At 47.5% G+C, this 22,999-nt stretch overlaps 1 protein-coding gene across 2 annotated transcripts in view; it reads right to left on the reverse strand.

Annotated features, from left to right (window-relative positions):
• Positions 1-22,999, reverse strand: part of TRPC4AP (transient receptor potential cation channel subfamily C member 4 associated protein) — a 749,627-nt gene that overhangs the window by 581,256 nt on the left and 145,372 nt on the right. For both annotated transcript variants that reach the window (XM_085619014.1, XM_085619013.1), the window contains exons 5-6: positions 16,055-16,110; positions 4,069-4,197 (exon numbers count right to left, since the gene is read on the reverse strand). In XM_085619014.1, coding sequence (XP_085475140.1) covers positions 4,069-4,197; positions 16,055-16,110 — 185 coding nt within the window. The remainder of the gene's footprint in view (positions 1-4,068; positions 4,198-16,054; positions 16,111-22,999) is intronic.

The raw sequence follows: 22,999 nt of genomic DNA on the forward strand, positions 1-22,999 counted from the left end.
AACTATCGCATGATTGCGCTCCTCGACTCCATCGGAAAGGTCTTTGCGAAATGCCTCCTGAGATCTCTTTCTGATTGGGTCGAGGAGCGCAACATCTTGCCGTTGGAACAGACTGGCTTCCGAAGGGAACATGGCACTCTGGACAACCTGACTGCCCTTCAGGTTATCACTGATAAATATGTCCAGGTGAGAGGGGGTGTTGTATACGCCGCCTTCATTGATTTCTCCACAGCGTTCGATAAAGTAGATCGGGGAACGCTGTGGAGAAAATTGGCGACACTGGGTGTCCCTACTCCCCTGCTGGAATTGGTGCGGGCTCTGCACACTGAGACCTGGTGCAGGGTCTTAATGGGGGGTGAAAGGGGGCTGTCGACCAAAATACCATCTCAGAATGGCCTTAAACAGGGCTGCTTATTGGCGCCCCTGTTGTTTTCCCTATACACAACTGACCTCCCTGCTGCTGTGTCCCATAGTGAGGGGATCGCACCGTTGATAGGAGGGGCGCCAATAGCCTGTCTGATGTATGCCGATGATGTGTTATTGCTTGACTTAACTCCCGTGGGTCTGGCAAATCGGCTTCAGGCTCTTCAGGACTTTGCTGGGGAGCATCATATGAAGATCAATATTAATAAAAGTAAAGTGATGTGTATTGCTGGTAGGAAGAAATGCCGCTCGACAAATTTTGGTTGGGCTATTGGAGGGCTTAGATTGGAGGTCGTAACTTGTTATACCTTTTTAGGGAAAATATTCTCGGCCAATATGAGCGAGAATCTTCATATAGAGCATTGCTCTCGCAAAGCTCTTGCCCATGGCAATGGGTTAAAGTCCCTATACCTGGCAACGGGGAAAAGACATTTTTCTAGCCTTCTAGAAGTATTTAGAGCTAAAATCCCCGCAACCATCTTGTATGGTATAGAAATAATAGAGATAAAATATTGGGACTTTTGCCACAAGACTGAGGGAAAACTCCTAAGATCCCTCTCGACTCTTAACAATGCCTGTCCACTGGCTGCCTGCAGGCTGGATTTCGGACTCAGGAGTGCCTGGGTGCAGGGGCTGTGCGCCTTAATAAGGTGGGTAGCCAGCTTAGCCAGAGCGAGAGAAGGAACCCTGCGAGTTTTACTCAAAAATGAACTTTTGGGCAATTTTAAGGAGTTCTCTAAACTTGTTAGTAATTTTAGAGGGGCTGTGAAAATCCTTAGACTGGATGAAAGCGCTCTTTTCTCCTACTCTCCCACGCAGTTAAAGCAGGTCCTTAAGGAGGCTTCGTGGGAGTATTGTTTTCTATCCGACAAAAAAACAGTTGGAGATAAAAGGAATGTGGAGCCGCTGATCTCCTCCTATAGGTTGAAACAGCCCCAACCGTATGCCCTGTGGAACTTGCCACATGGGATACGTAGGTTTTGGTTTTTATTACGTTATGACTTAATCCCTCTTAACGTGTTGCTGTCCAAATGGCATGGCACTTCACCGTTGTGCAATCTATGTAAATTAAATAACCAGGACTGTATGCATGTACTTTTGATTTGTCCTATGTTACGTAGCTTGCGCATGCGATGGCTTAAAGTAATCTGTCTACGCCTCAGCATTGTCACTTTACAAGATTTTCTTCATGCACTTTATTGCCCACCAAATGAAATGTTCTGTGCTTATGTTTTTTAACTTCTTTAAAGGATTTTTAGCTATTTATTAAATTTTCTGGAAGATTGTGCCGGCCCGGCCTTGTGGGACTGATGGCTTGCAGTGTACCTATTACGGTTCGAATACTATGTTTTTATAATTCTTGTACTTTTGATGACTGTGTTGCTTTGTCTGTACATGTTTATGTGGCCCTCTTTGAGAGCCAAAACATAATAAATAAATTTGAAAAATTTAGAAGTTAGCAAAAGGAAATACTGTAATATTCAAAGACAAAAATAATAGGGGGGCCAGGGGCAGAAGATAGTCCTGGCCATCACGGAGGCTGCATCCACTACCTGTACGAATTGACTGATACTGCAGATGCTATTGATTCATCCAGTAGGGTATGGTAGGTCTTCCAGCCATTGGTACGCCCCCAAAAAGAAAGAAAAGGATCACAACAACATGCATACTCATAGTCAAAATGAACATAGAGAAAACACTTTCCAGCTCTTTCAGTCCTACCATACTACAAATGTATCAAACTCTTGGGTATGCACACACATGTCCGCTTCTCTAGCAGACAGTTATTCTGCACAGGAACCTTTCTTTTCCATGACTGTGTCATTTATCTTTCCTTGCTCACTCACAGAAACCAAGAAACCTTAAATGAAAGATCAAGAATTTAAAAAAAATTAGATAAGAGACATTAGGTATTCAATACCTTGTATGTTGTCCCAACTGGTGAAGGAGATTTAGTAGAATAGGAGAACGATACTAGACATACTAGCTAATAGACATTACCCACATTTACACAAAGAGGAGTTGCAATTTCATAATGAATCAGTATCAAGGGAGAACACTTTGCTAGTAACACACACAGCTCTGAACTTGTGGATTCAGAAAGCAGTCTCTCTTTCTGTAGCCTGCAAGGGAACTATAAGAGTAGGTCAGAGTAACGGCACTTATGTTTTTAATATGCCTTAAAGTTTTATGCGTTATAACAAGGTAAGGAGTTATAGGGATATATACCATGTCTGTAGTAAAGAGCTTACTTACCACCAGTTGAGTGGAATCGCTCATGTAACTTTGATATTTTCATGTATGTACCATACAAAACAGTTAAAGAACATCCATTTTTATTGTCAGAAGAGAGAAGGACAGGGGAACACTTTAGACAGCCCAGTTAACTGAGAGGTTGGCTAATGACACCACCCCTACCCTTTCTAACATTTCTGAAGAAATTATTGTAATGTGCAGCTTTGTAATGCAAAACAGGGTGGCTTTAGATTTGAACCTTGCAAAGGATGGCGGAATATGTAAGGTAATCAAAAAGCAGTGCTGTACTTTAATCCCCAATGACATCGGGAATTTGCAAATTCTTATAATGGACATTTCAAAGGTTTCACAGGAAGAGGATGAAATGAGCAGGCCAGAGTTTTGGGAAGCGTTAGGGTACAAATTAGGTTGTTGAGGTAAATAGATGGTGGATGTCAGGATCTGGCTTAATGTTCGACAAAGGGTCACAAATTAAATTGAGGATTCAAAAGATACATGCTTGGAATTGCTTGTGGTGCAATGGGCAGATTCCCTGGTCAGAAGCAGTTTCTAGATCAATCAGAACTCTCCACGCATTTCTCCAATATTCCAGAGTACAGTGTGACCAGAGTACAGTCTCTTCCTGCATCTCTAGCATCCAACTGTGCTATGCACACTAGTGTTGTAGTGATAGACTGTTAAAGAATCACAAAGGTTTAAGACATTGCTCAGCTAGTAACCATTAAGACTGGATACTCACCCTTAGAATTAAGTAGGACACACCACATTATTGAATACTTTAAATGCATGGAAAAAGTAGAAAGAACTATAGGACTAATTAATTGTCAAAAATTAAGAATGTTAAGGATGAAACAGTTTTACTTCGATAACAGAGAATCACATCTTGGAAATATTGTATGTATGTTGATTGTGATAGAAGTACCACTGTAATGCAATAGCTAGATGTGATAGTTAATGGAAAAACAAGCGCTGGACAAAAATTTGACCAGAACATACTAAAACCAGAAAAACAGTTCAGAAGTGAATTATGGACTGAGGAAAAATCTCAGAAAGATATCAATAACTTCCATTAGAATCAGTGGAAGTTCAAATCAGAGGCACAATAGGCACAAATATCAAACAATTGCTACTAACGAAAACAAGGCAACTGGAAAACAACCTCTAATTTTAAGTTGTCTTATGGATTAAACTCGATCATACCCCAACTGATGTTATTTACCATACAAAAGATTACTATCCTAATGTTTTACACATACTTGTATTATGTGAACAAGTATCAAAAACTGCCTCAGAATCATTCAACAATCACCGTAAAAAATAAAAGCAATTAACAGTCTCACAATCTTAGTGGGAATCAGCGGTGTCAAATTTGCATAACTTGTTCCACACCTTTTTAACTCCAAGGATATCTTCAATTAGTGTAGCCGTTTGTAGAAAGGTCTGTTTGTTTGACATAAGTGTAAACAGAAACAACACAAAGTCACTTCTTTCTGCCAACCGCTTGGTGACACCTTCAGTCTAAGCAAAAAATAAATAAAGGCGAATTAAAGAAGGTTTAATACAAATACATAAGAGTTTTTGGCAAATTTACATTTGGTGAAGAAAGTGTTGCCTGTCAACATTTGACTTAACACATAGGAAACATGCTTCACAATGCAGATACTGTGTAACAATAGCACCAGTAAACGTTACATTACCTGTAACAAGTTTATCCCAACTTAAAACTGTTGAAAAACATGAAGGACAATCACAGATCGTCCCCTCAAATTGCCATGGTCTTCGCACATCAACCCTTCTGCCTAGCCCTAAGCCTCAGCTCTAAATATATAAACACCGGTTTAGGATTAAGAAATAACTACTGGAGAACAACTGAGAGACTAGATATCCCATACTGTCTCAGAAATTTAAACAACTGGTGTGAAGCCCAATAAAGCCCAGCTGCTCACGCGTGTCCTGTCGCTATCTCAGACATTCCCACGCAGGACAAAGACATGGAGGCTAATCAATGCAAACTGGGTCCTGCTGGCCGCCAGTTACAGGTGTTCTACAATTTGTGTTCCTCTGAATAATATGTACCAATATTCCAAACTATTAAAACTTCCTACACTTTAGGGGGCGCTAGGTGGCGCACAACCAAGATGGCCGCACACCTGTGAGGCTTTTGTTGCTTGGTGGCACAATCCTGCAATTATCCTGATTATACACACAATACTGCTACTCAAAGCGCATGTATCTATAGATCCGGTTTAAAATTCAGGCATTGCGGATTCTCTCTGACGGCTGGGAGCAGTGCCGTACTTTCCAGCGCGCTTGGTGGGCTGCGCCGCTGGAGGAGACCTCGGCTGGTGTGGCTGCGCGAGTCCCGGGGACCACACGTGGTTTGCGGGCCTCAGCGATTATCGCGCTGAAATCTGAACTGTACTCTGGAGCTCTGTTGTAGTCTCTGAGCAGCAGATCGTCCTTCAACCCGGCGGAGCTGCCCATGGATGATCCCGTGGTGGCGGTGAGTGGCGATTTTCCCCACTTGAAGGTCTCAGCGCGGATTCCCTACATTTTGCCCTGCCCCAGTCCACGCTTGAGACCTTGTGCTGCGGCCGTGTTGGCGGAGTTGGAGACAGAATCCCGCTGACACTAGGAGGGTTGCTACTTGTCCCCTGATCACAATCAGCTGGGTAGTGATTGTTGTGCTGTATGTGGGCCAGCATTTGCCCAGAATAGCGGGGCGAGTACAATTGCGCTATCTACACTGCTCGTCATACTGCAATACTACGCCCTCTGCCACTGTCAGAAGACTCTTGCTGGACTTTGCAGCGGTTGCGCTGATCTCACTCCCCCCGCTGCCATTTTATCTAACGCTATAGCTCCCTGCGTTGCCGTGTGGAGTAGATCCACTTGACTTCTCAGCATATGGTGCATCATTTTGTCATGACTCTTCACAGGACAGGCTGTTACATCGTCTCCTTTCTTCGATTGCAGGAGAATGATTGCCCTTCCTGGGGTGAGAGTGAGACCATTGACTGATTCTGGTGACTGGCGCTTAAGCAAAGCGGACTCTTCGGCCAGTGATCTTGGCGTGATTTTGGCGGTGGAGGTGCCCCTGTGCTGCTCTTTCTTCTCTTAATCAGTGTAGCAGGGCTCAGTATTTTTGTCCTCCTCGTCTGATTTGCCTCTGGCGCGCCTCAATCCCGCTGGAAAAAAAAGACTCTCACGAGGGCAGAGATTTCACTATCTATCCGGATTTCACAGCTGCAGTCCAGGAGGCAAGGCTCAAATTTATACCGGCCAAACAAAAGCTCCGTAATGCGCAGATCGAATATGCTCTCAAGAACCCGGCACGTTTGTGGGTTACACATCAAGGCAAGCAACACTTCTTCATCAATAATCAACAAGTGGACGACTTCCTCAAGATCATCAAGAAGCAATCTCCGTGACGTGACTCCCAAGAACGCCTCTCTCAGACTGAGCTGTCTTTGTCTATATCCTGCGTGGGTCGCTGATTACCTGTGGAGCGACATTCTGTTGGGAACGGTTACTATTAAGAGACAAAACTCCACGTTACCTGGATGTCTGGTTTGTTGGGAGGTTTCGTAGAGACAGATAAGTGAATTGGGATTTTGTCGGTGGCAGGCACAATGTATTTTTATGATAATGTGTTGGACTATGCCAAGCACCTCCCGTTTCCCTCCTTCCCGCTATCATTGGGAAACTGGTCACACGGCCATGGGAGAAGGGAGACTTCGTTGTCCACTGGCGATCCCCCTGCGGCTGTTCCCCCTGACAACTTGGGGTATTTATTTAGCTTTATGATGTCAAGATTGGTTGGGTTCTGGGAGGGCAACGCAATTCCACCACGATTGGGGTGCTATTGTGGGAGGGGGTGGGATGGGATTTGTTCATTCAAGATCTCCACATTGTTATTACTCAACAGGGAGACATGAGAATATGCATTCAAAGCTGTATTCATATTAGTCGGTCCAGATCACACCAGGACATCTACACATCGCATGATAATGCCTCCACACACTGATGCGCTAAAAATACACCTCCTCACATGGAACGTCAGGAGATTAGGAGATCCAGGTAAACGTAGACAAATACTCTCCTACCTCGATAGGCATCAAATTCACATTGCTATGTTACAAGAGACTCACTTGGATCCACATCTCACTCCTAGCTGTGCCGGCCGTTGGGCCACAGACCGAATCTTCTCTCCGTACTCTACTTACTCCAGAGGCACAGTAATTTATATAAAAATAAAATACCCCGTTCATTATGGGTGGGACGTATCACGAAACTTTGGGTATGAGCTGCATACTCTGGGGTACACTGGGAACGCAGTCTGTCACACTCATATGCTGTTACGGGCCGAATGTAGAAGACCCAGATTACGTCACCACGTTATGGGGACGCATACTCCAAATAGGCTCCACTCACGTTATATGGGGGGGGGGGAGAGACCATGCTGTAGATCGCTCTAACCCTCTCCCTCACCACTATACAAAAGCACAGAGCACATTAGTGAACATGTTCTCGGCCCATGTACTCCGAGATGCCTGGCGTCATGTACATCCCGGCGGGAAAGAAGGCACACATACAGCGGCACATTCCACTTGGGCCAGATTGGACTATTGGGTTGTTTCCCGAGGGGTGGTCCCATTGATAACTTACATTGAGCACCTAGCCAAGACTTATTCCGATCATGCCCCGGTTCGCATGACGATTGCACCTCCTAACTCGGTTGCGACTCCAAGATGCTGGAAGTTGCCACCAGAAGCTCTGTTCGATGCAGCGTTTAAGGCTGAATTGGGGACAGAAGTCACTGAATTTTCTCAAAGAAACATTGACTCAGTTGCGCAGGTTGGTACGGTATGGGAGTCCTTTAAGGTCACGATTAGAGGGTCCTGCATCTCTAAAATCTTCAGTGTGCTGCGTGACATTCGACGCAGTTTGCAGTTGCTTGAGACAGAGCTGAAACAACTGGAGGAGGGTCTGTGGCGTGGTGCCTCCGGGTCTCAACAAGCAATGTTTCGGGAGAAGCTCTCCGATTACAAGGCTACTGCCGATCGTGAGGCTCGACTTCGGAGAAAGTATTTTACAGCACGCAAATACGGGGAGGGCGAGCGTCCGGGCAGAGCCTTGGCGATGGAAGTCTGCCAGCCTAGGTTTTCCAATTATGTCCTGGAAATTCCGGATAAAACTGGCACTCGTCATAGAGACAGTCTAGATATCCTCATTGTCTTCGCCGAGTTTTATGAGGATTTATAAAGTACTCTTAGGACGGACCCTCCTGACTTTTCCATTTATCGGCAGGACATTGCTCTAGGCTGGTTGGGTAATGCTCAGAGAGAGTTTTTAGCAGCGCCCCTAGAAAATGAAGAAATCTGCGCTGCAATTATGCAGATAAAATCTGGGAAAACCCCTGGATCGGACTGCCTCCCCATTGATTTTTACAAAACTTATATTGATCAATTACTCCCGATACTTAAACGTGTCTACTCGGAGGCTCAGGAATTGGAGACCCTTCCATGTTCAATGAGGGAAGCCCTCATTACTTCACTCCTGAAACCTGGAAAGCCTGCGGACGTTTGCGACTCTTATCATCTACTTTCCCTAATGAATAATGATGTGAAAATCCTTGCCAAAATATTGGCTAATAGACTAAGTTTGCTAATGGAAACATTAGTTCTTCCGGACCAAGCAGGGTTAATTCCCGGCAGGGCGACAACGCATAATTTGTGCACACTCTTCTCTATCCTGCAGTCCATAGATCCACAGCTGGCTTTGGTGGCGGTCTTTCTAGACGCCACAAAAGCCTTTGATTCCGTCGATTGGGATTATCTCGGTTATACTTCAAAGCATGGGACTACCTAAAGGTTTTTTGTTGTGGATTCGCCTCCTATATACTGCTCCGGTGGCAAGAGTTCTAATCAATGGTCACACCTCTTCCCCCTTTTCAATTACGAGGGGCACCAGGCAGGGATGCCCGCTCTCTCCACTACTTTTTGCTCTGGCTATTGAGCCCCTAGCAGCCAGAGTTCGGCAGCATCATCAAGCTGCTTCCTTCGTCTGATACTCATTTCGCTTTATGCGGATGATGTTACTCTATACGTTAAGGAACCTAAACACAATCTTAATCCTCTACTTCGGGAGCTTGTGCGATTCGGGGTGCTCTCAGGTATACATATCAACTGGGCGAAGTCTCAGATCTTTCCCCTCATCCCATCGGTGACCGCATTTACCCCTGATTTCCCTATTGAGTGGTGTGCTGCTGAGGTGCGATATCTGGGGATAAACATTACAACTGATCGAGAGGAGCTGATGCGTCTCAATTATGGCAGGGCTTTGGAGAGCATCACAAACAGTATCACAAGGTGGATTGCTCTTCCTCTCTTTATGGCAGGGCGCTCCTCCCTCATAAAAATTGTTGTCCTCACCAAGCTGCTATACCTTTTTTTAAAAATATTCCATATGACCCGGGTAGGCATTTCTTCTAACTTTGGTCGGAACGGATACGGCTGACATGGTATGGTTAACAACCTCGGCTGCAGTGGGACACACTCACCAAGCCCTATTCCCATGGAGGGTTTGATATCCCTAATTTTGAGATCTATTATCTCTGTGCACAGGCCCACTACGCTCCCTTCTGGTTCCATGCCCCCAAATACATGCCCCAGGTTGCCACAGAACATTGATTGTTTGATCCCATAACTCTAGAGGGTGCCTTTTTTACTGCTACTACGCCACAAGAGTTTGCCGTGTCGCCGGTCGTCTGCACAGAGAAGGCATGAGAAGGTATAGCCAAGCGTCTGCAGGCCCCCATGCTTTATTCCCCCTTACTTCCTCTGGTATATCACCCTAAGATGCCGATCTTGCAGGTAGGTATTTAAAAAAAATAAACTATGGCTAAATACGATATCACTTGCTGGGGGGATCTTTACTTAAATGGCAAATTCCATACGCTACAGCAGTTGTTTTCAAAACAACCTGCCTCGCCCATGGACATTTTTCTATACGTCCGAGTGCGACAGGGCATCAAAGAGCGCACACCTATATACACTCTGGAGCCTTCGGAGATCACCCCACTACGCATGATTTTATGCACTGTTGCTGCCTCAAATTTGGTTTCTACACTATATCATAGCTTATACACCAGCCCGGATTTAACCCACTGCACATCTAGCGACAAATGGGTAGCCGAGTTGGGACACAAACTCACTGACAAGCAATGGACATATTGCTGCATTCAGACAGAGCAAATTTCATCTAGTAGTCGCTTGCGCATCACCCATTATAATTTTTACATCACACTTACTACACTCTGGTCAAACAGCATAGGTATAGGTTGCGCAACAGTGATAGATGTGACCACTGTGGTACGGAGGCGGCTGATTTCCTACATCAGGCCTAGGATTTCCTCGCTGTGTACGCATAGTGGCGACAGGTGCTCACAGCATTGGAGCAGATGACCTCCCTACAGCTCCCATTGTCGCCTTTGCTGGCCCTATTAGGATATACACAGAATTTGATGGTGGCACATCGGAAGTTTATATCATTTGGCCTTCTCTTGGCTAAAAAGGAGAGTGGCCTGTCGATGGGGTCGGCTAAATTTAAGGAATGGATCAGTGACATGTTATTTTGGCAGGACCAAACATTCACATTTGCAGACCTTCTCCCCCCCACATCGTGCCCTCGCAATATATGGAACCGCTTAAAGACATATTTACTTGCTCATCCCGTAAATGCCACGACACCCACCCGTGACACTACCGCTGTAACGTGAAGACAGACTCCCGACCTTCCCTTTATATTGTATACACGCTATGAGTAGAGATTGTGGATTCCACTGGCATTACTATGTTCCCCGATTACAGTTGTGGGTTTGTGCATATGAACAGTGCTACAGTGATTATTACTCTATATGTGGATCTGGACATTGTACTATACTTGCGCTCTCTTCAATTTGTTACTGTGTCTTACCAGTGTATTATACAAAAGCTGCATTGAATGTATGCGCTTATAAAACTAAATAAAGGTTTAAAAAAAACTTACACTTTATCATAAAGTGTACTGTTTTAGCGTTGTTAGGAAGAAAGGGAGTTAGCAGAAGTGGATGGATGCTTGTAATTCAAGAGAACATTTGTCGATTACTTTAATGACATGGCAGCCATCACACATTGCCTAATCTAGAAACAGAATAACAAGTGTAATAATTGCAGATCACTGCTGATGCTTGTTTCCCAATTCTAAGTCAGGACCTGAGGTGAGGAATATGCTGTTCCTGCTCCACTTCTTATTAACAGGCGCCACAAGGAACATTAACATATCAGCAAGAAAACTACTACTCCCATGAACACCGCGGAAGGTAGAAATAAAAGGCATTTGTATAGCATCAAATCATTACTGATTATCATAATAAAGTGCTTTGTCAATGTTTATTCCCTCTGGAGAAGCCAACAGATAAGGTATTGAGCCTCTACTCTGGACTCAATCTTATTAACGATTATGTCTTTATTGTTGTGCGTGTATGCTTATGCTCTAAGGAGATTCACAATTGTTGGGCATTCGCCTTTCTTCCGCTACGCAGGAGTAGTTAATCTGAGAGGTGCAGTGCGGTGCCCAAATGGCCACCAGGCAGGGTCGGATTGATAAGGTGGGCATTCAGACATTCGGTATCCAAGTTCCAGCTGTGAGCTGCTTTTTTTGGGAAGCCTGGGTGGCCGATATGGGCGGTGTCTGTGGTGCTCGGATGCCGCCAGCGGCCCAGTAGTTGCCGGAGTGGCCTTTCTGGAGGCAGATGGGTGTCCATTACCTCCCTTTAATCAACGGGCAGAAGTGACTGTCATTCCCTTTCTCTCGCTGGGCCGGGTGCTGTGCACTACAACATAGTGAAGCGCTCTTCCCGAGCTTCGCGATCGGCACGCTTTAAAAGGAAACTGATTGGAGCATGTTGAGAAGCTGATCACGGAACGTCTGCAACCCGCTGGGCTAAGAGTAGGACGCCCTACAGTGCCAGGGTCTGTATCGAGCCTGAGACGCCCACAAACTTGCTGGTCTGTAAAATTCTTGTATTTTCTTAGCTCTGCCAAGCGCTTACTAGGATAAACACACCCAGTCTCTGCCCAGGTATCACAAGGGCGCGTGTGTGTCCTGTGGAGACCCTCATTACTTGTGTGACCACCACTGAGGTTGATAATCCTCAACCCAAAACCCCTGCCATGCAGTACGAAGTAGCCTTCTTCATGGAAAAAGAGCAGATCCAATACTTTCCACTGGATGATGAATTCTGCAATGTGGTGGATGAATCCATCCACAAAACGGTGTCATACGCCATGTAGCCCTTCGAGAGAAGATTGCAATGGCTGGCTGCTGCCTATCCTCTACACCTCCTTGGTAGGTAAGGCTTTCATACCCCCTTAGGTATACAACCTTGTGGACCCTCACCTCCTCTGCCTGGCAAGGCCAAGGCAAAAAGCCAAAACACATGGGGCAATGATGCCTTTGACAGGCTCAAATGGGCCTTCCTGGCCAGGGATGACCAGCATCCAAATAACCCCACAATGCTGTCCCCTGCAGGGAGCCAAGATGAATATACTTCCCCTCCATACGCAGATCCTGAGGCTGATGGCTCACACGTGGGGTTTGATGGGGATGACGAACAGTCCAGACCTTGACGTCACTCCTCAGAGGGTTCCCCTCCGGCCCCTAACACCTCTGCCATCCCTGACAGCAACATGCTGGGCCCTGATAATGTGATCCATCCTAAATCTTCTGAATGAGTCTCAGCCCCCAAGTAGCCTCCAGTGTGGCAGCCAGACTCAGGAAGCCCCTTGATAAGGAAGTCCGGAACTGCCTTCAGGCGGAATGCTCCCGTCCTTTCTATGGAAGGCAAAGTGGCGCTCATCCCAGAGTTTGACCCTAAAATGGCGAACTTCCTTGCAAAGTATTTGAGGGACCTAAAATGACCATATTGACCAGTCCTGGTGGGCATACCAGGACAAACTCCTTTAGCCAGGCCCCTCACAAGAATTTTAGACATGGCTGCGGACACCAAGGCGTCAGAGTCCCTCATTCCACCAGAGGCGCTCTCGGGCTGGGCCCAGCGCTCTATTATATTGTTGGACAATGCTAATTGTGCCCTGTCCGCAGAGCGCTTATCATTTTTGATCAAGGTCAACCTCAAGCTGCAGGACCTAGCCTCGTCGGAGGTGGGGGCAGTGGCCCTGGAAGGCCTGTTTGGGGGCCCCTTCATCAGAGTTAGGGACATTTGTAGCCATCTTTGATTCCCTAGATAAGGCGCAAGCCTTCATTAAGCGCATCTTTAACCCTAGAGTTATCATGGGGGTCAGTCATGTGTGGGAGCGCATGGGCAGTCACCCCACAGCACAGCCCTCCTTCAGAGGCGAAGGCAGATGGGCTCAATGGCAGGACTCCAGTTGATTTGGCGGTTTCTATCCCTCCAGAGGTGGATCATGCCTTTGTGGCTCCAGAGGTCCCCCCATAGGGCAGTCCGCCAAAGGATGTTTTAATGGGGAGTCCAAGGTTTCCCTCTCACAAGGCAGTTGGGGGCAGGTGGGCCCAGTTCTCACACAACTGGCATTACTTCAGATGGATGGGTGAGGCAGACCATGCAAGGGTTTCAGATAAAGTTTTATGGCTTCCCTTCTCAGACTAATTGTCCACACCCCCTTCTTTTTTCCTCAATCAGATGCTATCATCAGACGTGGAGGTTGCTCACATGCTGGAGAAACAGACCATTGTTCCTTCCCACCTTCATATCCGGGGTTTTCTGAGCAACCTTTTTCTGGTGGAGAAGCACGATGGGGGCCAACGCCCGGTTCTCAACCTCAAAGAGTTAAATGGGAGGTAGACCTATCGCCACTTCAAGGTGGAGGGGATTGACCTCCTGAAGATTTGCAACGTCCTGGAGATTGGATGGTGCACCTCAACCTCAAGGACACATACTTTGCGACCCCAATTTGCCCACTTAACACAGGTTCCTACAGTTCCAATGGAGAGATCAGGTCTTCGAATTTACTGCTCTCATTTTTGGTCTATCTTCGACTCCTTGTGCTTCATCAATGTTCTCGAGCCAGTGTTGGAGCACTTGCGGTCCCGGGGGGGTTCGCCTGACCATCTACTTGGACTACAGCTTACTGATAGACCAATGTCCTCGACGCCTTTCTGAACAACTGCAAATGGTGGTGTCCCTCCTCAAATCTCTGGGCTTCATCATCAATGGAGAGAAACCCCACTTTATTGCAACTTAGTCCTCAACTAAGTAGAATCTTCTCTTAGTCTTCCTATAAGGAAGCTGACAAAGATCAGGCAGACACTATGCAAAACTGACAAAAACTAAAACGTCCCTACGCCAAGTAGCACAGATAGTGGGTCTCTGCTCTTCCTCTATTCAAGCGATCTTCCCAGGACCTGTGCACTTCCGTACCTTACAACGCCTAAAGGCTTTCCACCTCAGAAGGGGCCTGTCTTATGGGGAGTCGGTTCCCCTTACTCCAGACGCCAAAGAGGAGATGAAGCGGCGGTTCTCCTACATGGACACATTGACGGCAGGGCCATATTGGGCTTTAGCCCTGGCCTTATTATCGAGTCGGACGCCAGCATGACATGTTGTGGCGCCCACTTTGAGAAGTGATCCGCAGGTGGTCTTCTCAGGAAAGAACCCTCCACATCAACTGCCTGGAGGTGTTGGCGGGATGCTTCCCGGTCCGATGTTGGACCAAGGACAGATCCAATGTTGCGTCCTTCTGGGGATTGACAACGTGTATGTGTTCCTTTACATCAACCATTTAGAAGGAACTAAATCCAAGGCTCTATCAGACATTGCCAGGGATTTTTGGGAATACGGTCTCACCCATAAGGTCTCCGTGATGGTGAAACAGCTTCCAGGTTCCTCCAAAATGATGGCAGACTGGAACTCCAGGTATCTTTAAGACTTCATTATGTGGAAACTCGATCCAGAGATATTCTCATCTCTGACCCGCAGATTGAGTCTTTTCATGGTGGATCGATTTGCCTTCTGCCTGGACCATCAGCTGGGTCTGTTCTTCAGTTGGAGGCCAGATCCACTGGCGGCAGCAACAGATGCATTCCTGCAGGATTGAAGTCAGGAGCAGGGGTACGCATTTCCTCTGGTCTAGATGGTGACTCTACTTTCAGCACAGGTCCGGAGACAAAATGTGAGCTTGGTCCTGGTGACGTCCCTTTGGAAATTTCAAGCATGGTATTCAGTTCTGATAGAACTTTCTTGGGATTTTCCAATCCTTCTAGATCTCCTAAGAGATTGGTCGCTCAGGGAAGCGCCACAACATGGTGGTGGATCAGTCTTTCTGCCTTAAAGCATTGCAGATTACTGGAGGAAATGGCAAGTCCTGGCCCTTTCACAACAAGCTAAGGCTCTCCTTGCAAAAGCATGGGCATCCTCCATGGTACGCTGATACAAGTCTGCCTGGTCCAAATGGTCCGGCTGGTGTATGCAACGGTATCTGCATCCTGTGGGTTCAGGAAATGTCCCGTGTTGAATTTCCTATTGGGCAAGGCTGTAACAGAAATGGCTTATAGGTCAGTAAATTCATTTCAGCCTGCGATTTCAGCCGGCCATGACTCCACTGAAAGTCTCCCCATTGGGGAACATCTTCTCGTGAGAAAGTTGCTGAGGGGCATTAGGTTATTGGTTTCCCCCGGAACAGAGGTATTCTTCCATTTGGGATGTTAATCAAGTGCTTAATCTCTTCCTTTCTTGGTAGGGTAAATATCTCTTGTGGAAAGAACTTTCAGGTAAGCTGACCATGTTACTTTGCTTGGTTTCTGTTGTAGAGTTTCGGATGCACGGGCTCTAGAGATTAAAGGTAGGACTTTTACCCAAGACGGGGTTACTTATCACATTTCAATGCGCACAAAGATGCATTCCACGATAATTTCTTATCCATCCTTTCTAGATTCACAAAAGCCGGTAATTGATATGGCTTTATTGGTGGCGAGTAAACTTTGAATTAGCATAATCCTCGCCTCCGTTCCAGACGTAGAAAATGTTCCTTTAGGACAGCTAGGACATTTTTCATTCTAATTTTTTCAAAAATAATGAGGGTCGGCCTAGCATCAGGGTTGCCTCTTTAATCCTAGGCTCAACAGCAGGAAAGCAATAGCAAGCACTGACATCAAAACTCAACTATAAACATGTTTGGTAAATGTGCATCCCTTTGCCAAACCATGTCCAGTTAAAAACACTTACCCATGATGTTTACGTCACAATAAAAGTGATAAAGATTGGCAGTTTTGTCTGAGAAACAATCGAGAGTACCAAGGCACAAACTAAGAGCACAAAGATGGAGAAACATTTTACTTCAAAGAATATACTTACACAAATACATGTGGTGTACAAAATACTCAGGCAATCCTTTACCAAGTCGTCGCTTACTGGAATATAAAAAACATAAGAGGGTTACAATTTATATCATCAACCCGCAATCACATTCATTTACTGTTGAGGCTAGAAAACAAGACAATTATGTACTACGGAACTCAAAATGTATCACCCAAATTAATCTTTTTGGACTATCAAGATTGGAAAAGGCTAAGAAAAAGGCTTATATATGGTACCATAGATTTGGAAATGTAAACCAGTCACTGCGTACATTTTAGTGTGGTTGGCTCTCCATCCTATGTACAGTTAGTTCAGTTCAGATACCAACAGGGACAGGGAAAACCTTATGATTTGTAACTATCCTGCCTGAGCTGCATGTGTTTAATATCTTGAGTATATCACTAAGCATGTATAAATCGGAGAACTGGTCTGCTAGCTTGTTCACATAGTGGTGTAACACTTGGGGCGTAGCCTGGAAAAATAGAAATCAGGACGTAGCTTTCAGAGGTCCCGTTCTGCCCTGCGCAAATCCTGCAGCAGCCTCACCCGTAGTTGCTTTTTCAGCCGCCAAACAGATTACCACAGCTGTGGGAACCCCGGCAGACAATTTGCCGAGCAGTGGGGAGACTGTGAACCCCACACCCTTGGGGAACATCAGCGGCCTGGCAGTGAATTCTGGTGGAGGAGACAGGACCAGTGACCCAGAGTGCTGTAGAGAGAGCAACAGCATTGTAAGTGTGCTGCTGGTGGCTCCTTGGGGTGCAGGGACAACTCTGAATGGCAGTTACGCCAGGCAAAGACTGGCAGTGAGAGGTGAAACCACAGGTACAGCCAGCGAACTTGGGATTCCGGTAGGTCTCCAGGTGCCGGGAACTGTGATCCACCAACATTGCGGAGGAGACAGTGGGCCTGGGAGAGCAATTACACCTGTGGAGGGCCCCGCTACTATATTTGTGAGGCCTGCAGACCTAAACCCTGGGTCCCCTGCCCTCCCTGCCCTCCATCCCCTTTGTTGAATACAGCTGGGGTACTGGAGGACTCGAGCTGCCACTGGGAGTAGAGATCCAATTTACCGACCCCCCAGTGGGGTCTGCGGTGTTGAGAGGGGTGTCCTGCACCCTGTGAGGGCCGACCGGACACTATGAGCTGGGTGCTGCACCCTGCTGTTCCCGTGGCCAGTATTGTGGTGCCAGGGGAATAAGGAGGGTGCCTCTGCAGTCCCTGGGAGACTGTTAAAGAGGCGGAAGGCCTGCTGCCGTAGCCTTCTGCCCTGGTGAGCTCCAACAGATAAGGAGCTGCAGGTGAGCCATAAGAGGCCTAATCATCTTCTGCCCCTCCCCCCCAAACGCAAACACCCTCTCACAGGCAATTGACTGAGTGTACACTGGGGGATAAATTATGTTGGAGCAGCTTGCGGGTTAGGGAACCGCTGCGGGCGACGGCGCCTCCTAGACACTGGTTGTGGGAGGCACGACTGGAGGCCTACTGAGAGACAGGTCCTCCTATGAGCAGGACACTGGGGAGCACAGTGCTGTGAGCGCCTGGGGGAGGTGAGAGACTGGTTGTTGGCGCCATAACTCTTGGTGCTGCCAGGTGGCGGATGTGGACAGGACTTGCTTCCCCCCCCCCATCCCCCCCACCCCATTGGGGTCAAAGGGCTAGCTAAGGGCGAGACCTGCCTGACTGTGCCACCTGGGAAGAAGCCAGTGAGTGCAGCAATGCCCCTGGAAGCACGAATGAGAGGCTAGCGGGGACGGATTCCGTACCAGCTGTGTGGAGTTCACGTGGTTGGGATCTGGCTTGCCCCTGCAATCCCCCCGGGCAAAGATAGGCCGCAGCATGGGGCACAGCAGACCAAGAAGGACCAATTCACGGCTCAGGGGACAGGTCCGGCAGATTGAGAGGCAGGCCTGCAGGAGCCGCAGTGCCCTACCAGTGCTCAGATACTTAATGCTATTGAGGCATCAAGAGAGACTGTTCAAGCCAAGATAGCGCCTGTATCTCAGGATATGAGCCTGCTACAGTTGGCCCTCCATAAGGTGGTGGAGAGGTCACTGGCCAAAGAGCAAGATGTGACTAAGCTTCAGGAGGAGGTCACCGCCTAACAGAAAACTGGTTGACCTCTCAGCCAGTTTGGGAAAAAGGGGGTGGTGATGGACAGAGTTTCTGAATGATGCAGAATACTCTTACCAAGTCAAGAGATCATGGTTTTAATCCATCGCCGTTTTTTAGCTCACTGCACCATCCCAGCTCAGAACCAGGCTACATGCAAATTAGTCTGTACCTGTCCCAGTGCATGATGGGAACAGGGCAAACCAAACTACCAAGCCAATTCTTATACTGGGAAGGAAACAAGCTTCCGGGGACCGGTTTCTGGCATCACAGCCTTCGTCGGCCCGGCTTGCCTGAATCCTGATGGTGCAATGAGCAAGGGACTCACGTCTGAGCATACCCTCCCACACTGAGTGTGGATAAAATCGATTTGGGAAAAAGGGGGTGGTGATGGACAGAGTTTCTGAATGATGCAGAATACTCTTACCAAGTCAAGAGATCATGGTTTTAATCCATCACCGTTTTTTAGCTCACTGCACCATCCCAGCTCAGAACCAGGCTACATGCAAATTAGTCTGTACCTGTCCCAGTGCATGATGGGAACAGGGCAAACCAAACTACCAAGCCAATTCTTATACTGGGAAGGAAACAAGCTTCCGGGGACCGGTTTCTGGCATCACAGCCTTCGTCGGCCCGGCTTGCCTGAATCCTGATGGTGCAATGAGCAAGGGACTCACGTCTGAGCATTCCCTCCCACACTGAGTGTGGATAAAATCGATTTGGGAAAAAGGGGGTGGTGATGGACAGAGTTTCTGAATGATGCAGAATACTCTTACCAAGTCAAGAGATCATGGTTTTAATCCATCACCGTTTTTTAGCTCACTGCACCATCCCAGCTCAGAACCAGGCTACATGCAAATTAGTCTGTACCTGTCCCAGCCAGGACTGCCACTTTGGAGGATAGGGCCAACAAGGATGATCCAGGCACTGCAATCTCCGGTTTGATGGCTTTCTGGAAGGTGCGGAGGGACAGACTCCAGAATTTTTCTTTGAGCGTTGGGTTGCATTGACGATCCAGTATGCTAAGCAGTCATCCCTTTTTGTGGTAAAATCGCAAAAATACTCAACTATAGGGACAGAGATCCCATCCTGCAGACGGCTGGGGATCCTACATTCGAAAATCATGTGATCCGCATTTTCCCAAATTATACGCGACAGATGCAGCAAATGCAAATGACTTTTGGGGAAGTAAAGCAAACATTAAAAGCAAAAACAATAAATGTAACTGTTACATGCTACTATAGCCTTCACTCCGTGATTACTACACACATTTCTTTACTACAGCTGAGGCTGTGCTTGACTGTCTGGAGATACAGGGAGATGGAAGGCCTGGAGGTCTGCTGGGAGCCCCACTTGCACAGATTGGTAATTTGGCCAGTATGTTATGTGAGAAATACGATGGTGTGCGGCTGAGCAGAATGAGGGAGTAAACGGGATGGGTCGCTGCCTATGGAGTTTTGGTTGCTTGGCACTGAGTGTGTGTGGTAGGGGCGACTGAGTGTGGTGGCACTGTGTGTATGTGATTGAGTGTGTAGGGTGTGTGGGCGCGTGTTGAGTGTGCTGACATACGTAGACTTGGGGTGGGATGGGCTGTTAAGTTACACTTTGTTGTACAGCAGCAATGTGTTCATTGTTTTTGTGATGGTTGGGGGGGGGGAGCAGGTAGATTTAGGTATTATTGTTGCACAATTTAGGTTAGTGGCCTGGAATATTCGTGGGCTCAACTCATACGTTAAACGATATACATGTATACGCACCGAATGGCGATGAGGGGGGGGATCCTACCTTGAGACAGAGCAAGAGCTGCTCCCTTATGTCAGGATCTGCCTCCTGTGGGCTGGAGATTTTAATTGTGCTCTGGATGGGCAGCTGCATTGGCACCCGTCGCGGCCCTCACACGAAGCTGAGCATGTCTACCACGCTGAGGGCCATTATGGAGGGCATACACTGTATGGATATCTGGTGTGCAACACACCGGGCAGTCAGGGAGTTCACATGCTATACACCAGCACATGAAGCATATAGCCACCTTGACAGGTTTCTAGTGTTGGAGGAGCTGGCTGCCGCGGTGGTGGATGTACACATTCTCAGCAGATTCCTCTTAGATCATGCACCACTACTTTTAGACAGGGGTGTGAGTGGAGCTAGGCCAAGGGTGCCCCTGAGATGCCTGCACCCGGAGACACTGGGGGACTTCCAGGTCCATGAGGACCTCCAATAAGTGAAGGTCAGTTACTTTGAGACCAATTGGTCAATGATAGCACAGAGAGGGGTGGAAGGTGATGCCCAGAACGTGGTATCATGCACAGAAGTCTAGGATTAGCAATACTCGAAGGAGAGATCATTAGCAGACTCTCTTTGGGATGCATACGTCATGGGAGTGAGGCAGAAAGCATTGTTGACGGTCCAGAGGAAGGTAGGGGAGATCTGAGACAGAATGGATTGCCTGGTCCACCATGAATATCATCAACAGATGCACAGGGAGAGAGATATGTTGAGGAGACTACTTGCAAGGCTGCTTAAGAGGGGATGCCCACTGCCCCTCTTGATCCTATTGCTGAGAATTTGGGATGGAGTCGCGGCAGGGACACAGGCATTCATTCATTCATTCATTCTCTCTTTGGGATCACCTGGCAGAAGTGTACAGTGAGGTGACGCAGGATCGGCCTGGCGGATGCTAGCAGTTTCCTGAATGGGTTGGTGCTTCCCCATCTTACAGCAGTGATATTGGAACTGAATAGGCAGTTCGGGATAGGGTGCGATGCAGGGTGTCAGACCAGGATGGGTTCCCAGTGGAATATTACCAAGCGTTCTCTGAACTATTGGTTTTCGGCTTACTGGAGACTCTCCAGGGGTTGACGGGTGCGGTTACAGTCCATGAGGGAATTTGGTGAGGTGTCAGGCTTATAGGTCAACAAGCAGAAAAACTTGCTTTTCCTACTAGCAGGGTTAGTGTGAACTGACATTGCTGGTCGCCCTGTGACTGAGCTTCAGTGGGAGCATGATCACTTTCGTTATCTAGGAATACAGGTGGCTTATACCGCGGACGCCCGCTACCGTCTTAATATGGGTAGGGTGCTTGAGAACCTAGTGGAGTCTATTCGCTTTTGCACCAGACTGCCTCTGTCTGAGATGGGCAGGGAGGCCTTAAGCAAAAAGGTGTTGCTGCCTTGATGCCTGTGCGTCCTGCAGAACTCCCTATGTAGTATCCCAAAATCCACATTTGCCAAATTGAATAGTCTTCTGGTGTCCCTATTGTGGGCGAGTAAGAGAAGCAGAGTAAAACTGGAGATTCTGAAGTTGGGCACGGAGCTCGGGAGACTGGGTCTACCAGACCTGGAAATGTATTATTTTGTGGATTGGCTACAATATATGGCACAGTGGTGCACGGACTGGGCCTGAATTGGGAAACAAACTTACTGGCTGGGTGGGGAGACAGTGCGATCCTCCCAAAGTACCTAATGCAGGGGGCAAGAGTTACGGGAGACTGCCCGCATATTGTCTCGCAAGTGGCGGAGACGTGGTAGCACATGGTCACACAGTGTGTTATGTAAGGTACTTTATGCAGGCTATTCCTCCTTAAGTGGTTACCGCCTTTCCGACATATACAAACAGTGATGGATATGTCGCAGTGGTTTGAAGGTAGACTGCACCATGGCTCGAGACGTATACCTGAAAGGCACTTTCCTCATGATGGGGGAAAAGTAAACACAAGATGATGGATGGAGCTCTAAAACTTTTCAGACACTCACCCCCAGTCACAGATCTGGGTTGAATACATCATCATTATTTAGCTCACTTCGCCACCCCAGTTCAGCCCCAACCATAAGCAAATCAGTCTTGACCCAGTTCCTCATGGGAACAGTCCAGCCAGAACTGCCAAGCCAGGTTTTCAAACACAGGATTTATTACAGCTCCAGCTGGGCCAGTTTTTGCAATATGCTAAGTTGTCCATTACGTATTGTGAGGTCTGGACAGATTTTCCTGTACAGTTGGCGGAATCACAGACACTGCAGCTGGATCCTGGTTCCAGTAGGGGCATGATATCCCACATTTATAAAGCCTAGAAGGGAGACCGCAAGGCAGATATGACTGTGGTCCATAGAAGGTGGACGAGTGACCTGCCTGAGACACTTGCGGAGGGCAAATGGATGAGAGCTTGTGCTCAGATCAGGGAAGTAGCTAGTAAAGCATGGTTCAAACGTACACTGTTTTATTATTTGCACCGAACTTAATTAAAACCACAAAGGTTACACAGGATTAATACGTTGAGGTCTGCCGCATTTCCCAGATATGGCTCAGATCCGGAGACGTTTTTATAATGTGGGAATGCGATAAGCTGCAGAGATACTGAGAGGGGGTACTACAGGCTCTACGAGGAGCCGCATGCATACAGTTGGACGCCTCAGTAAAACACTGCCTGCTGGGTGTGCTCCCAACCACCAAATGAGGGGGCAAAATGGAACACAGTTGTGCTCTATAATGATTGATACTGTCTAAGCAGCGCCTTTCCTCCTACTGGACACAGCCAAGGCTGCCCACCATCCAAAAATGGATGGCTGACACATATGAGGGGAGGGGTATTGGTCTAGAGGAACGACAGTTACAGATAGTATGCTCCGATGAGCATGCAGACAGATCTGGAAATGTGGGGGGTCACACTGGAAAATCTGGCAGGGTGGAGCCACTGGGGGATGATTCCTTGATGACAGCCCGGGGTCCATGCTGTGGCAACGTAGGGGGTCGAACCCCAGAGCGGCCATGTGCGTGTGTGCATAAACCGACACAAAGTGCTTACAGTTATGGAGGTGCTGCCCACCTTAACCCTTC

The sequence above is a fragment of the Triturus cristatus genome, chromosome 7 (genome assembly GCF_964204655.1).
Source record: "Triturus cristatus chromosome 7, aTriCri1.1, whole genome shotgun sequence".
Classification (NCBI taxonomy): domain Eukaryota; kingdom Metazoa; phylum Chordata; class Amphibia; order Caudata; family Salamandridae; genus Triturus; species Triturus cristatus.